We start from the raw sequence: 17,500 nt of genomic DNA, 5'->3' as shown, positions 1-17,500 counted from the left end.
GCTTTAGGACATCAAAKCAAAGGAATTACATTCTATTGAATGATTATTTCAACTCACATAACAGCTGCGTCTTGAAAGGTGACACTGGGTGAAAATATGTACTTTCCTTTCATATATTTTGCTCTCACTCTGATTTACAGTTGATCATCCCAAAGGGTAAAATGTGGCATGCGACGTTATAATGAAGACATCTTCTGGTTTTAAACTGTTTTCCTGGTTGTAGACGTCACATAACCAGATTACAACCAAGTAAAGACACGGTATCATCAAGACATCATATTTTTTGTTGTTATCTGGCCGGAAATAACCAGATTACAACCAGGTAAAGATACGATATCATCATATTTTAGTTGTTATCTGGTCAGATAACCAGAAAACCCCCATTTTAAGATAGGTCTATTWTTTGGGGCGCTAACAAAATATTGTTAATTTTTTTTTATTTTACCCAGTTTACAACGTGAATTGACAATTGACTATTGCAGCCAGTTTGCCAGGATCTATCTGGGTATAACGATATGTGTGATAACGTAGTAAAATCATTAAATCAAGTAGAAAATATGGTTCTAAAACATTTGCCAAACTGGCTGCAATTAAGCGTTATTGTCAATTCACGTTGCAAACTGGTAAAATTATTATTTTTTTTACAATATTTTAAAGTAGTGAGAGCAGGAAAGTATTGTAAAAACTTGGGTAATATTTAATTTCATAAAGGACTTAATATTTTGAGATTAATATTCCATGGACTCACTATATCACATCACATCCACTAAAACACGTACAAACTCATGATTTTAAAATGACTAATAGAGTTCAATCAATCAGCCAATCCATMTTATGTTAGGCACTCACAGTGACTCTTATGAACTGGAAGGGTAATTGCGTCTGTGTTAAAAGGAATATTACTTCATGGATGCATTTACGATGCTCACATCGACGTTTCATTTGTAAATGCCTTATAGATTRCCCCCCCCCAACTTCCATATTAGACATGTTTTTATTTTTATTACACTCTTGGTTCAGTGTGAGATCCTTGACTCATTTATTGGACATAACATGAAAATACAAGACTGCATATTTATATTTTTGAGATTACAGTACAAGAACAACCAGAACGAAGGCTTTAACCCCTAAAGCTTCACAGAATGAACAGAGCTCGTATAGCCAACTATATTGCAGTCTTTAACCAAGTACTCGGCGAACAACGGGGAAACAGGAAACATTATTTTTTATTCCAATCATCCACCTAGGTCATGGATGGACAACTTTGATAAGGGTGGGGGCCACACCAAAAATTGCCCCTCATTTTGCCATGGGCCGGAGAGGAAAATTAGCTGTTTTACAGCTCGACCATGATAACAAGTTTAGGGGGGGGGGGGCGGGTAATGATCCAAGGGCTTTCAAAAGGGGGGCCGGCCGCCAGTTGCCCATCCCTGATTTAAGTAAAAATACTCAAACATTACAAAACCAGAGGTTGAGTCTTCACTTAATTAGATAAGACACAGAAACATTTGAAAAGCTTTTCCTTTCAGGATGCTAGGATGCTATTTTGAGTGACAACGAGAGGCATGCAGGAAAGAAATAGGACACTTCTTGAAAATAAATCAGAGGATATGAGCATTACAAAGCTGTTGAGATGGAATAATTCCACTAGCCTAGTTCGCTACGTTACAAAAACACGCCTTTGGTCAGTATTGTCTGTATAGTCCTGGTTTACAATTAATTTACAGGACTGGTATCCCAGACCAAGAAAAATCTTACTCCAGGATGAAAAAGTATTTTCAATAGAGTCCCCCAATAGAAGCRTATTTTCAATCCAGGAGTAMGWTTAATCTGGACCTGGGAAGTCTCCCATAAAGCCCAAGACCCGAGGCAATACAAGAACTACAAAACAGCTTTGCAAAATGTTGATCCTAGCTAGTGTTGTCCCGCAATTAGAAACGCAACGCAAGTACGCAGGACTGACAATTTCCGTTCCTGCATTGCATACGTAAGACAAACATTTGTCTTAAGGGTGACTAGATACTGTATTGTAGATTTTAATGTTGGCATGGTTCTGAAATTGATTATCTTGGATTATAAACTGGGTGGTTCGAGCCCTGAAAAGCTGATTGGCCGAAAGCAGTGGTATGTCAGACCGTATACCACGGCTAAGGGCTGTATCCAGGCACTCCGCATAATGGCCATATACCACACCCCCTCAGGCCTTATTGCTTAATTATAGCCTGGTATCAATTTACCGTGATGAAATGGCTGCTATTTGGTGTGGAACAGGGGTGCTCAACTCCATAGCCCAATTCTCTCCGGGGTTGGAGTTGAGTAGCCAATTGTCGCAGTACAATATTATGTACATTTTGTATTATGACAAGTAGGAACTAACAAGTTTTGGCATTATATTAGTGTCTCCACTTATAAAAAGCTTAAGGATTGACACAAAGCTACACGACTAATCAGAATCGTTACTATACGAAGAAAAGCATAAGCCTGCGAACTGATGCGACTGCTTTAGTGTGGCAGAGCAATCGGCCATGACACGGTGACTGGCACTCATACGAGAAGTAAGAAAGACTTTGAGGATCTCAAACATTATTACTCACACACTTGATACACAGAAAACAAATTAAACATTTTCAAACAATGGATTGATTACAAAAATACGTTTTGGTTTATCTTTAAAATATCTAAAGATTTACAGCATTTTCTTTTTTTTGGGGGGGGGGGGCAAGTCATGCTTCAACATGTAGTAATAATCATAATAAGGAAAGGTATACAGAAAGGTAATAATTATAATCATAAATATAAATCTGGTAACATTTTGGTCATCCTCTTTTACATAAGACTTTCAAAATGCCTGCATAGGCCTAGCACTCACACAGTATAAATTCAAAAACATTTCATCCCAACTGATATGGCCAAACTTTGCACTCTTGAATGTATTTTAACGTAATACATACGTGTATGGCTCATATCAATAAAAAAAAAAAAGGTTTGATGAATGTCAATGAAGGTTTTTAGTGGTTATTTTCCAATAAGCACACTAGCATACATACATTACCGTTCAAAAGTTTGGGGTCACTTTAGAAATGTCCTTGTTTTTGAAAGAAAATAAGAAGAAAAAATGGTCATTAAAATAACATCAAATTGATCAGAAATACAGTGTAGATATTGTTAATGTTGCAAATGACTATTGTAGCTGAAACGGCTATGTGCTTTTCTTTTAAAAACAAGGACATTTCTAAGTGACCCCAAACGTTTGAACGGTAGTGTGTGTGCTAGCAGGGATATTGGAACATAAGCCTGTATGTTAGACTATGTCATTTCATAAGGCATCATAAGGTCTTATGTATTGGACTGGAACCAAAGTGGCATCAGTAATTCTTGAGTAGTAACAGTATAAAAAGGGGGGTTGTAGCAGGGTGGGGGGGGGGGGGGGGGGGGCTGATGTGTGATGGCGGCTTGGGTCTGGAATGTCCTGAGGCCCATGAGGTTGTTGTTGCCTGATAGAACCAGAGAGAGAAAGGTTGGAGGGGAGAGAGGAAGAGGATAGAGAGAGAGAGGGATAAGAGAGAGATAGATAGAGAGAGCGAAAGAGAGAGACAGGGAGAGAGAGAGATAGAGAGAGATGTAGGGAGAGATAGAGAGATAGGGAGAGATTTTAGGATAAGTTACCATGGCCACAGCACCTAAGTGCGCACACCACACACACACACACAACACACACACACACACACACACACACACCACACACACACACACACACACACACACACACACCACTCCCGTTTTCAACCACAAACGTCCTGTTCGAGGTTTAAAACAAAAATGACCCATCTTAAGCCTTAACTAAATACACACACAAAGGCTGACACAGTGGCAATATGGCTGCAGGCATTCAACATCATTTCTGCACAATTGTTTGGGAGTGAGATATTCTTTATTGAAAACCTCCACTTGGTTTTCGCAGCTTCTTCACAAATCTACACTTTCAAATAAAATGTTCTGTCAGATTGGAGCTGGCGACCAGCAGCTGAATGTGTGTTTACACGTTCGACCTGCCTGTCATGATCGCTGAGCTTGAGCCCATTGAGCGTTTGACCGTGAACTCACCAACGGTCCACTGTGCGGTAAACAAGGTCAGGAATCTCCTGGTTTGGACATGAGAACCCAGCAAACACCATCAAGGCCGGACCGTGGCCACCATCACACATCATGAACCTGGAGACATAACAAGCTATGGCGTTAAAAAGGTACGTAGCGCTTTATAATGCTATTACGCTATAATGGTTTATAATTATATAATGACTTTTAGTAATACATTTGATAATCTGCTTGTAACAGATTTGAACAATAATGAAACTACATCAGTAAAAACTCATGTACCATTACCAAGGTAATAATAATTTACTGTTATTATAATCCCAGCATTATAAAATGTATAATAATAATAATGATAATAAAAATAATAATGATAATAATAATAAATAACAATAACTCTAATAATAATAATAATGGTCAAAGCCAGTCTAATCTGATTTGACATACCATATTTGTAATGGTACTGTACGGCATTCAGTGAATATGTCCCAGGAGTCACTACAGCGGACTTCCTGCTCCTAACAGACCCCCCCCCCCCCCCAATTATGGAAGGTCGACCCTCCACTACAGGCACGCAGATGCTCCACAGAAAATAGACGTCACTTGGCAATGATTATGACAGAAGTTTAGGGAGTCCTTCTAAAGCTAATAAACAATTAGAAAAAAACAAGATGTCCGTGGAAGAGAGAGGGCCGCCTGACTTGATCCACTGAGAAGCATATGTACACAAGGTAACAAGCTCAGGCATGCTGGCTTGGCAATGCCTGTTGTGTGTTCAACCGGGGATAGGACAATCGATGCACGCTCGGACAAACTGACCCCATGCATGTTCTTTAGATTCGTATTCTTTCTGGCTGAAGCACAAAGGTAAAGATGGCGGGTTTATCATTGAACACATCTTCGTGGATTACCGAAAGGTTTTATTGATTTTGGGTTAATGTGTTCCCTGACTTAACCTGACACAGGTGTATGTAATGTGGGATAGCCAAACAATCATGACTTCAGATTGAGAGACCTTGATTTCTCAGAGAATTTCCCCTGGCAATCTCCTATCTGACAATGTAATCAATGATTTACTTACATAGGCAACTCTTGATGGTAAAAAATAAAATATGAAAACTACTGGCCCTAAATGGACTGGAAGATAATCTACTGGCCCTAAATGGACTGGAAGAGAATCTACTGGCCCTAAATGGACTGAAAGATAATCTACTGGCCCTAAATGGACTGGAAGATAATCTTCTGGGCCTAAATGGACTGAAAGATAATCTTCTGGCCCTAAATGGACTGGAAGAGAATCTACTGGCCCTAAATGGACTGGAAGAGAATCTACTGGCCCCAAATGGACTGGAAGAGAATCTACTGGCCCTAAATGGGACTGGAAGAGAATCTACTGGCCCCAAATGGACTGGAAGAAATCTACTGGCCCAAATGGACTGGAAGAGAATCTACTGGCCCTAAATGGACTGGAAGAGAATCTACTGCCCCAAATGGACTGGAAGAGAATCTACTGGCCCAAATGGACTGGAAGAGAATCTACTGGCCCCAAATGGACTGGAAGAGAATCTACTGGCCCTAAATGAACTGGAATAGAATCTACTGGCCCCAAATGGACTGGAAGAGAATCTACTGGCCCCAAATGGACTGGAAGAGAATCTACTTGCCCTAAATGGACTGGAAGAGATCTACTGGCCCTAAATGGACTGGAAGAGAATCTACTGGCCCTAAATGGACTGGATAGATCTACTGGCTCTAAATGGACCTGAAGAGAGCAATCTGAAGAACTAGGCCCTAAATGGACTGGAAGAGAATCTTACTGGCCCTAAATGGACTGGAAGAGAATCTACTGGCCCTAAATGGACTGGAAGAGAATCTACTTGCCCTAAATGGACTGGAAGAGAATCTACTGGCCCTAAATGGACTGGATAGAATCTACTGGCTCTAAATGGACCTGAAGAGAATCTACTGGCCCTAAATGGACTGGAAGAGAATCTACTGGCCCAAATGGACTGGAAGAGAATCTACTGGCCCTAAATGGACTGGAAGAGAATCTACTGGCCCCAAATGGACTGGAAGAGAATCTACTGGCCCAAATTGGACAATGGAAGAGAATCTACTGGCCCCAAATGGACTGGAAGAGATCTACTGGCCCAAATGGACTGGAAGAGAATCTACTGGCCCAAATGGACTGGAAGAGAATCTACTGGCCCCAAATGGACTGGAAGAAGAATCTACTGGCCCAAATGGACGGAAGAGAAATCTACTGCCCAAATGGACTGGAAGAGAACTTACTGGCCCCAAATGGACTGGGAAGAGAATCTACTGGCCAAATGGACTGGAAGAGAATCTACTGGCCCAAATGGACTGGAAGAGAATCTACTGGCCCTAAATGGACTGGAAGAGAATCTACTGCCCTAAATGGACTGGAAGAGAATCTACTGGCCCAAATGGACTGGAAGAGAATCTACTGGCCCTAAATGACTGGAAAAGAATCTACTGGCCCAAATGGACTGGAAGAGAATCTACTGGCCCTAAATGGACTGGAAGAGAATCTACTGGCCCTAAATGGACTGGAAGAGATCTACTGGCCTAAATGGACTGGAAGAGAATCTACTGGCCCTAAATGAACTGGAAGAGAACTACTGGCCTAAAATGGGGACTGGAAGAGAGATCTACTGGCCCTAAATGGACTGGAAGAGAATCTACTGGCGCCTAAATGGACTGGAAGAGAATCTACTGGCCCCAAATGGACGGAAGAATCTACTGGCCCTAAATGGACTGGAAGAGAATCTTACTGGCCCTAAATGGACTGGAAGAGAATCTACTGGCCCTAAATGGACTGAAAGAGAATCTACTGGCTCTAATGGACTGGAAGAGAATCTACTGGCCCCAAATGACTGGAAAAGGAATCTACTAGCCCAAATGGACTGGAAGAGAATCTACTGGCCCCAAATGGACTGGAAGATAATCTACTGGCCCCAAATGGACTGGAAGATAATCTACTGGCCCCAAATGGACTGGAAATAAATCTACTGGCCCCAAATGGACTGGGAAGAGAATCTACTGGCCAAATGGACTGGAATATAATCTACTGGCCCTAAATGGACTGGAAGAGAATCTACTGGCCCCAAATGGACTGAAAAGAGAATCTACTGGCCCCAAATGGACTGGAAGAAAATCTACTGGCCCCAAGTGACTGGAAGAAAATCTACTGGCCCTAAATGGACTGGAAGAGAATCTACTGGCCCTAAATGGACTGGAAGAGAATCTACTGGCCCTAAATGAACTGGAATAGAATCTACTGGCCCCAAATGGACTGGAAGAGAATCTACTGCCCTAAATGGACTGGAAAGAGAATCTACTGGCCCTAAATGGACTGGAAGAGAATCTAATGGCCCTAAATGACTGGATAGAATCTACTGGCTCTAAATGGAACCTAAGGAGAATCTACTGCCCTAAATGGACTGGAAGAGATCTACTGGCCCTAAATTGAACTGGAAGAGAAATCTACTGGCCCTAAATGGACTGGAAGAGAATCTACTTGCCCTAAATGGACTGGAAGAGAATCTACTGGCCCTAAATGGACTGGAAGAGATCTACTGCCCTAAATGGACTGGATAGAATCTACTGCTCTAAATGGACCTGAAGAGAAATCTACTGGCCTAAATGGACTGGAAGAGAATCTACTGGCCAAATGGACTGGAAGAACACTGGCCCTAAATGGACTGGAAGAGAATCTACTGGCCCCAAATGGACTGGAAGAGAATCTACTGGCCCAAATGGACTGGAAGAGAATCTACTGGCCCCAAATTGGACGGAAGAGAATCTACTGGCCCAAATGGACTGGAAGAGAAACTTACTGGCCCCAAATGGACTGGAAAGAGAATCTACTGGCCCAAATGGACTGGAAGAAATCTACTGGCCCAAATGGGACTGGAAGGAATCTACTGGCCCAAATGGACTGGAAAGAGAATTCTACTGGCCCAAATGGACTGGAAGAGAATCTACTGGCCCAAATGGACTGGAAGAGAATCTACTGGCCCTAAATGGACTGGAAGAGAATTCACTGGCCCAAATGGACTGGAAGAGATCTACTGGCCCTAATGGGACTGAAGAGAATCTACTGGCCCTAAATGGACTGGGAAAAGAATCTACTGGCCCCAAATGGACTGGAAGAGAAATCTTACTGGCCCTAAATGGACTGGAGAGAATCTACTGGCCCTAAATGGAACTGAAGAAGAATCTACTGGCCCTAAATGGGACTGGAAGAGAAATCTACTGGCCCTAAATGAACTGGAAGAGATCTACTGGCCCTAAATGGACTGGAAGAGAATCTACTGGCCCTAAATGGACTGGGAAGAGAAATCTTACTGGCCCAAATGGACTGGAAGAGAATCTACTGGCCCCAAATGGACTGGAAGAGAATCTACTGGCCCTAAATGGACTGGAAGAAGAATCTACTGGCCCCAAATGTGACTGGAAGAGAATCTACTGGTAAATGGACTGGGAGAGATCTACTGGCTCTAAATGGACTGGAAGAGAATCTACTGGCCCCAAATGGACTGGAAGAGAATCTACTAGCCCCAAAATGGACTGGAAGAGAATCTACTGGCCCCAAATGGACTGGAAGATAATCTACTGGCCCCAAATGGACTGGAAGATAATCTACTGGCCCCAAATGGACTGGAAGAAGAATCTACTGGCCCCAAAATGGACTGGAAAGAGAATCTTACTGGCCCTAAATGGACTGGAAGAGAACTTACTGGCCCTAAATGGACTGGAAAGAGAATCTTACTGGCCCCAAATGGACTGAAAGGAATCTACTGGCCCAAATGGACTGGAAGAAATCTACTGGCCCCAAATGGACTGAAGAAAATCTACTGGCCCTAAATGGACTGGAAGAGAATTACTGCCCTAAATGGACTGGAATAGAATCTACTGGCCCTAAATGGACTGGAAGAGAATCTACTGCCCTAAATGGACTGGAAGAAGATCTACTGACCCTAAATGGACTGGAATAGAATCTACTGGCCCTAAATGGGACTGGAGAGGAATCTACTGGCCCTAAATGGACTGGAAGAGAAATCTACTGGCCCCAAATGGACTGGAAAGAATCTACTGGCCCTAAATGGACTGGAGAGAATCACTGGCCCTAAATGGACGGAAGAGAATCTACTGCCCCAAAATGGACTGGAAAGAGAATCTACTGGCCTTAAATGACCTGAAGAGAATTCACTGGCCCAAATGGACTGGAAGAGATCTACTGGCCCTAAATGTGGCAAGAAGAATCTACGGCCCTAAATGGACTGGAAGAGAATCAAAATGAACAACATTCTTTGAGTGTTGAGTTTCAGAAAATCACTATAAAAATAATTACAGTATTACTAGTATTATTATTAATTTACAGTATTACTTTCAAATGTATAGGACCTGGTTCAGGCAATATGTTGGGTTATTTATGAGGAACGAAGTAGACAATATTTCAACTAACATGAGACAAGGTGCAGCCAAAAATCACAAGAACACCAGTAGAGAAATAGGTGCGACTCTTCCATCATCTTGTCAGGAAATTGTCCCTATTCATTAGGGGGCGTACATTGGAATGGGAATACTGCATATCCATGCATTACACCCCTATTCCACCTCTGAATAATCTCCTGTGGTGTTTAAGTCTAATACCTGTGTACAGTAACATAAAGAGGAAGCCAAAGTCTGATACCTGTTTTACAGTAACACGAAAAGAGGAAGACAAAGTATATATCTGTTTTACAGTAACATGAAAAGAGGAAGCCAAAGTCTGATACCTGTTTACAGTAACATGAAAAGAGGAAGACAAAAAGTCTGATACCTGTTTTACAGTAACATGAAAAGAGGAAGACAAAGTCTGATACCTGTTTTACAGTAACATGAAAAGAGGAAGCCAAAATCTGATACCTGTTTTACAGTAACATGAAAGGGGAAGCCGAAGTCCCATAATCCACTAAAAGCCTTTAGGCTCTAGCCATGTTTCTCACATACCAGACCAGCTAGTAGGACGGGGAGGGTGATGACCACAGCTGTTGACAGTTATCCTGAACAGAACACACTCCTTTGTTATTACTTGTGTGTGTGTGTGTGTGGTGTGTGTGTGTGTGTGTGTGTGTGTGTGTGTGTGTGTGTGTGTGTGTGTGTGTGTGTGTGTGTGTGTGTTGTGTGTGTGTGTGGTGTGTGTGTGGTGTGTGTGTGTGTGTGTGTGTGGTGTGTGCATGAGGGAGATGAGAGGCAGCGCACGTGCATGTGGACTGTATGTAGGTGCATGTTTTGTGTGTGGATGTGAGTGGAGACTGAATGTGTGACAGTGTTGTTATAAGGGGATGAATAAAGTCCTACTTCCTCATTAAAGGGGTCTCAGCTGGGGCAGTCCCTCTTCTGGTGGGAGTTAGTCAGGAAGTTCAACAGGAACTGGGTTTGTCGGGCTATTGGCCAATAAGTCCCCCAGGGCAGGCAGCAAGGCTCACACACACACACACACCACACACACACACACACACACACACACACACACACACACAACACACAGACACACACACAACCACACACACCACAACACACCCACACACACACCACACCACACCAACACACAACACCACACCCACACACACACCACACACACGTACCCACGCACCTGTCAAACAACCACACACACAAACACACACACAAACACTCCCCCAATGATGTCTTGTCAGATGGAAATCCGGATTACCTTCCCCTGCGGTTCACTAAGCATTTGTGTTCAGTATTAGGTTGTCTGTGCGCATAAACCATGGCGTTGTGGACAGGAGAAAAATAACTGAAATTGCTTTGACATGAAGGCAGCTGAAAAATTAATTCAGACGGAGGAGGAGGAGGAGGAGAGGAGGAAGAGGAGAATAAACAACGCTTTCAACACATTAAAAATGTTCGCGGAACAAAAAGCTCTTAAAACAAAAAATCAAACATCAAAACTTAACTTTCATACATCGCAGTTAAAGCTGGGAGTTTCAAAAATGTCTGCCGCAGTGACAGCGAAGGATGCCAGGTGATTAATAACACCTCGTTTACCAGCTGTGGACTGAAGGCTTTTCCTGCGTGAAGCAACTCTGCCAGGTGTCACGTTTAGCTGTGTTTACCACCCAGACACCGCAGTCTCCCATGGAAACTTACACGTTCTGGTTGCCAACCGTTAAACCCCCTGGCGTAACTTTAAAGCCACCATGTGGCAAATGTTTAGGACGCCACGAGTGGACGACAAGCCTGTAATGACGTGCAACTCTTTAAACAGAGCACATCCATTGTTTGGACAATTGCACAGGCATTGAGAAGAGTATGATTGGGCCTCTCCGTCCACACAGGTCAACCAAAATCCACTGCAGTATTAAATGTTTTTATTCGGAGAGACGTCTTGTTGCATGCAATTCAATACAGTCCACTAGGACAACGTGAACACCTATTACCATCTAGTAGGGAGATGTCTTCAATACATCCTAAAACTCATCCAAACGCCGCAGCCCGTTGTGGTGTTCAACCTTCCAAGTTCTCTCACGTCACCCCGCTCCCCTCGCTCTCTCCACTGGCTTCCAGTTGAAGCTCGGCATCCGCATACAAGACCATGGTGCTTGCCTACGGAGCTGTGGAGGGGAACGGCACCTCCGTACCTTCAGGCTCTGATCAGGCCCTACACCCAAACAAGGGCACTGCGTTCATCCACCTCTGGCCTGCTCGCCTCCCTACACTCTGAGGAAAGTACAGTTCCCGCTCAGCCCAGTCAAAACTGTTCGCTGCTCTGGCACCCAATGGTGGAACAAACTCCCTCACGACGCAGGTCAGCGGAGTCAATCACCACCTTACGGAGACACCTGAAACCCACCTCTTTAAGGAATACCTAGGATAGGATAAAGTAATCCTTCTAACCCCCCCTCCCCTTAAAAGAGTTAGATGCACTATTGTAAAGTGGCTTGTTCCATGGATATCATAAGGTGAAATGCCCAATTTGTAAGTCGCTCTGGATAAGAGCGTCTGCTAAAATGGCTTAAATGTAAATGTAAATGTAAATACTGTCCACTAGGGGCAACTGAACACCTCATTACCATCTAGTTGGGAGATGTCTTCAATACTGTCCACTAGGGGCAACGTGAACACCTATTACCATCTAGTAGGGAGATGTCTTCATACTGTCACTAGGGGCAACGTGAGCACCTATTACCATCTAGTAGGGAGATGTCTTCAATACTGTCCATAGGGACAACGTGAACACCTATTACATCTAGTAGGAGAGTCTTCAATACTGTCCACTAGGGGCAAACGTGAGCACCTATTACATACTAGTAGGGAGAATGTCTTCAATTACTGTCCACTAGGGGCAAGTGAACACTATTACCATCTAGTAGGGAGGATGTCTTCAATACTGTCCACTAGGGGCAACGTGAACACCTATTACCCAGCTAGTAGGGGAGATGTCTCCAATACTTGTCCACTAGGGCAAAGTGAACACCTATTACCATCTAGTAGGGAGATGTCTTCAATACTGTCCACTAGGGAACAACGTAGCACCTATTACCATCTAGTAGGGAGATGTCTTAATACTGTCCACTAGGGACAACGTGAACACCTATTACCATCTAGTAGGAGATATCTTCAATGTAGCGAGGCTATATACAGTAGCAGGTATATACAGTAGCGAGGCTGTATACAGTAGCGAGGCTATACCAGTAGCGAGGGCTTATACCAGTAGGTGAGGCTATACCAGTAGCGAGGCTATACACAGTAGCGGAGGCTATATTTACAGTAGCGAGGCTATAACAGTAGCGAGGCTGTATACAGTAGCGAAGGCTATATAACAGTAAGGGCTTATAACAGTAGCAAGGCTATATTACAGTAGCGAGGCTATATACAGTAGCGAGGGTATATACAGTAGAGAGGCTATAACAGTAGCGAGGCTATATCAGTAGCGAGGCTGTATACAGTAGCGAGGCTATACCAGTAGCGAGTATACAAGTAGCGAGGCTGTATACAGTAGCGAGGCTATAACAATAGCGAGGCTATATTACCATAGCGAGCTATAACAGTAGCGAGGCTATATACAGTAGCGAGGCTATAAACAGTAGCGAGGCTGTATACAGTAGCGAGGCTATATACAGTAGAGAGGGCTAATTACAGTAGCGAGGCTATACAGTAGCGAGGCTATATTACAGTAGCGAGGCTATATTACGATAGACGAGCTATAACAGTAGCGAGGCTATTATACAGTAGAGAGGCTATATACAGTAGCGAGGCTATAAAACAGTAGAGGGCTATATACAGTAGTGAGGGCTAATTACAGTAGAGAGGCTATAACAGTAGCGAGCTATATACAGTAGCGAGGGCTGTATACAGTAGCGAGGTATATAACAGTAGGACTATAACAGTAGCGAGGCTATACCAGTAGCGAGGCTCTATATACAGTAGCGAGGCTATAACAGTAGCGAGGCTATATTACAGTAGAAGGCTAATATCAGTAGCGAGGCTATATACAGTAGTGAGGCTATATAACAGTAGCGAGGCTTAGTACATTAGTGAGGCTATATTACAGTAGCGAGGCTATTAACAGAGCGAGGCTATTATACAGTAGCGACGAGGCTAAACAAATAGCGAGGCTATACCAGTAGCGAGGCTATAAAACAGTAGCGAGGCTATATACAGTAGCGAGGCTATAACAAGTAGCGAGGCTATATACAGTCAGGCGAGGCTTATAACAGTAGCCGAGGCTATATCCGTAGCGAGGCTGTATACAGTAGCGAGGCTATACAGTAGCGAGGGCTATATACAGTAGCGAGGCTATAACAGTAGCGAGGGCTATATACAGTAGCGAGGCTTATAACAGTAGCGAGGCTGTATACAGTAGCGAGGCTTATATAAAGTAGCGAGGCTATATACAGTAGCGAGGCTGTATACAGTAGCGAGGCTATAACAGAAGCGAGGCTATACCAGTAGGTGAGGCTATATACAGTAGCGAGGCTATAACAGAAGCGAGGCTAATCATGTCACGATGATTTTGATTTTCATCCGGGTTTCTGAAGGAGACCGCTTCGAAATGCTTGGAATGGCTTAGTGCTTTCTTACCTCGCTTATCATAATCCCCCAAAAAATCACTTTAGCAGTTTTGTGCTGTTAATATTTTTTACAAATGTTGTCAACATTGCAAATGATAACCAATTGTAGAACAGGAAGATGTACATAGCAAAACAGGCTGGTTTGACTAGCCATGGTAAGAAAGGTACTTTTGCCATTTCACACTTTTTATTCCTGTATTACTACTGATATGTTATGGACATTTAGAGGTATAATATATTTAACGAGGCAAGTCAGTTAAGAACAAATTCTTATTTACAAAGACAGACTACCAGGGAACAGTGACAATTTAACTGTCTTGTTCAGAACAACAGATTTGTACCTTGACAGCTCGAGGATTTGATCCACCCACTTTCTGGTTCTTGGCCCAACGCTCTAACCACTAGGGTACCTGCCACCCCACATTGCAGGTGGAAATGTTACAAGTATAGCCTTTAACGTACAGTAGTTGACTGGAAAGCACTGATTTAAATAGATGGGCACTCTTGATCTTATGTACATACTTACTGTCTTAAAATATCACATACCTACCGTTTATGACCAATTCATTTAGCTTGGCGATGCTGGAGAAAGGCATGAGGTCAGTACTAGTCTACCACCGTGAGTTGGCACAGCTGCAGAAAAAGCCACAGCTGAAAAGGGCAAGGATAAACAAAGCCCTTTGAACTTAACTTCATTATTCTTTTCCCAAACGTCACAGGAAATAGATGGCGTTATGTATTATAATGGGGACAAAGCTTACTGGATCTTATGGGATCCTGTCTCAGGATGCCTTTTACACGTTTAGATGAAAATTGTGGGGATTTTGGGAAAGTGTTGGGAGGGTGAGGATTAGTGTGGTGGGGTGGTGGGTGTTGGGGGTAGTGTGGAAAGTGGGAAATGTGTGTGTTTGTGTGCGTGAGTGAGAGAGTGTGTGTGTGCCTGCAGAGGCGTGCATATAAGTATGTTTGTATGCAATCACGTACACATCGAGAGCTCGGGACTGACTTATATAATGTTCTATCGGGATTATTTTGCTCAAAAATTGAGTTATTGGCATAGCCTTTTTCTGTTCAATGTTCTCTACCTATAGTACTATAAATACCTCAATTCATGTTGTTAAAGTTCAAAAGTAATATTAAGTTCAAATTGCTGACACCATTCAAACCAATGAGGGTTCGGGAACTTTAAAGCCAATGATCTCAGCCAATGATCTCAGCCAATGAGCTCAGCCAATGAGCTCAGCCAATGATCTCAGCCAATGAGCTCAGCCAATGATCTCAGCCAATGATCTCTATTTGCAGACAGTTCCAAGCTCTCGACTTCCTGTAGGTCCTCCTCTTGAGGGAGTTTCTTTAGACGTGTTCATGTTTTTGTACAGTAGACGAGTGCAGTTTCAATAAATAGCCCAAATAATCAGGAAACAACCATTGACTCTGATCTCAAAACAGCCCAAATAATCAGGAAACAACCATTGACTCTGATCCCAATCAGTGCGGGATGCAGGGATGTTGTACTTTGATCAAGGGGTTAATATCCGCTGGGGCAGCCTGACCGTATAAATGACTTCAGCTCCGTTTGATAGAAGGGCACTTATGTCCCTAAAACCCCTCCCTTGTACACTCCCTTCCTCGCTGCCCCCTTGAGGAATCAGAATCCCCAAAAGGAAAGAAAGATAGACAGATAAAGGGGGGGGGAATCTTATTTACGGTCAGTTTTTCTTTGTCTTCGCCTCCTCTGAAACAGCCTGTGTGTTTCTAGAGCTGGGAGCAGGGTTAGGGGGAACGGCACAATAGAACTAGCACCAATCAACAGTAAGTCTTAACCCCCCCCCCCTTATCTGCGCTTCACCCTTCCCATCTCTCTTTTTCCTTTGGGGTCTCAGAAACATGTTTCTTCCTGTCCGAGCCTTTGGGAATGGAGGGGGGGGGGGGGGGGGGGTCTGGTGACTGTATGACTGGCGCCGACCACACACAACACACCACAACAAACACACACACACACACACACACACACCACAACACACCCACACACACACACACACACAACACACCACACACACACACACACACACACACACACACAACACACACACACACACACAACGAGCAGCGAGTGTGGTTTTGTGCTTCTTTGTATAACAGAGTTGTGCTAGTCTACAACAGATGAGCATGTACCACAATCGGATCGGTTACTGTTGACTATTCCATGCAGTGATGCAGCTGTCCAGTTTAGAGTTGAGTCATTTCTTCCACAGCCTTTAAACCTGCTCCTGTCCCTGTAACGTGTTACATTGTAACTATTGTTGTAAACACTGACAAAATAGAATTCTAAATAATCATCAGTAGTGCAAAGGGATCCACTGACCACATGGAATGTAACTGGATAATTCAATGTTGACTATCTAGAGGTTATGACTGGATACCTCACATGTTGACTATCTAGAGGTTATGACTGGATACCTTAACATGTTGACTATCTAGAGGTTATGACTGATACCTTCAACATGTTGACTATCTAGAGGTTATGACTGGATACTTCAACATGTTGACTATCTAGAGGTTATGACTGGATACCTTCAACATGTTGACTGTACTATCTAGAGGTTATGACTGGATACTATCAACATGTTGACTCTATCAGAGGTTATGACTGGATACCTTCAACATGCTGACTGTATAACTATCTAGAGGTTATGACTGGATACCTTCAACATGTTGACTGTACAACTATCTAGAGGTTATGACTGGATACCTTCACTGTTGACTGTACTATCTAGAGGTTATGACTGGATACCTTCAACATGTTGACTGTACAACTATCTAGAGGTTATGACTGGATACCTTCACATGTTGACTGTCCAACTATCTAGAGGTTATGACTGGATACCTTCAACATGTTGACTGTACAACTATCTAGAGGTTATGACTGGATACCTTCAACATGTTGACTGTACAACTATCTAGAGGTTATGACTGGATATTCACATGTTGATCTATCTAGAGGTTATGACTGGATACCTTCAACATGTTGACTGTAATACTATCTAGAGGTTATGACTGGATACCTTCAACATGTTGACTGTGTAACTATCTAGAGGTTATGTGGTATTACTGTTACTGTAAACTATCTAGAGTTATGACTGATATTCAACATGTTGACTGTAGAACTATCTAGAGGTTATGACTGGATACTTTACATGTTGACTGTGTAACTATCTAGAGGTTATGACTGGATACCTTCAACATGTTGACTGTAGAACTATCTAGAGGTTATGACTGGATACTTTCAACATGTTGATGTA

The 17,500-nt window shown here is 42.9% G+C and overlaps 1 protein-coding gene across 1 annotated transcript in view; it reads right to left on the bottom strand.

Moving 5' to 3' along the window:
- rbpms (RNA binding protein, mRNA processing factor) overlaps nucleotides 1-17,500 on the bottom strand; it is a 91,345-nt gene that overhangs the window by 225 nt on the left and 73,620 nt on the right. Inside the window, exons 8-9 of the mRNA XM_070438633.1 lie at nucleotides 4,105-4,212; nucleotides 1-3,494 (exon numbers count right to left, since the gene is read on the bottom strand). The exon at nucleotides 1-3,494 is cut by the window's left edge and continues 225 nt beyond it. Of these exons, the coding sequence (XP_070294734.1) occupies nucleotides 4,198-4,212 (15 nt within the window). The 3' untranslated portion in view covers nucleotides 1-3,494; nucleotides 4,105-4,197. The remainder of the gene's footprint in view (nucleotides 3,495-4,104; nucleotides 4,213-17,500) is intronic.

Source organism: Salvelinus sp. IW2-2015, unplaced genomic scaffold (assembly GCF_002910315.2).
Source record: "Salvelinus sp. IW2-2015 unplaced genomic scaffold, ASM291031v2 Un_scaffold1060, whole genome shotgun sequence".
Taxonomy (NCBI): domain Eukaryota; kingdom Metazoa; phylum Chordata; class Actinopteri; order Salmoniformes; family Salmonidae; genus Salvelinus; species Salvelinus sp. IW2-2015.
This window is presented reverse-complemented; position numbering and strand designations above follow the sequence as displayed.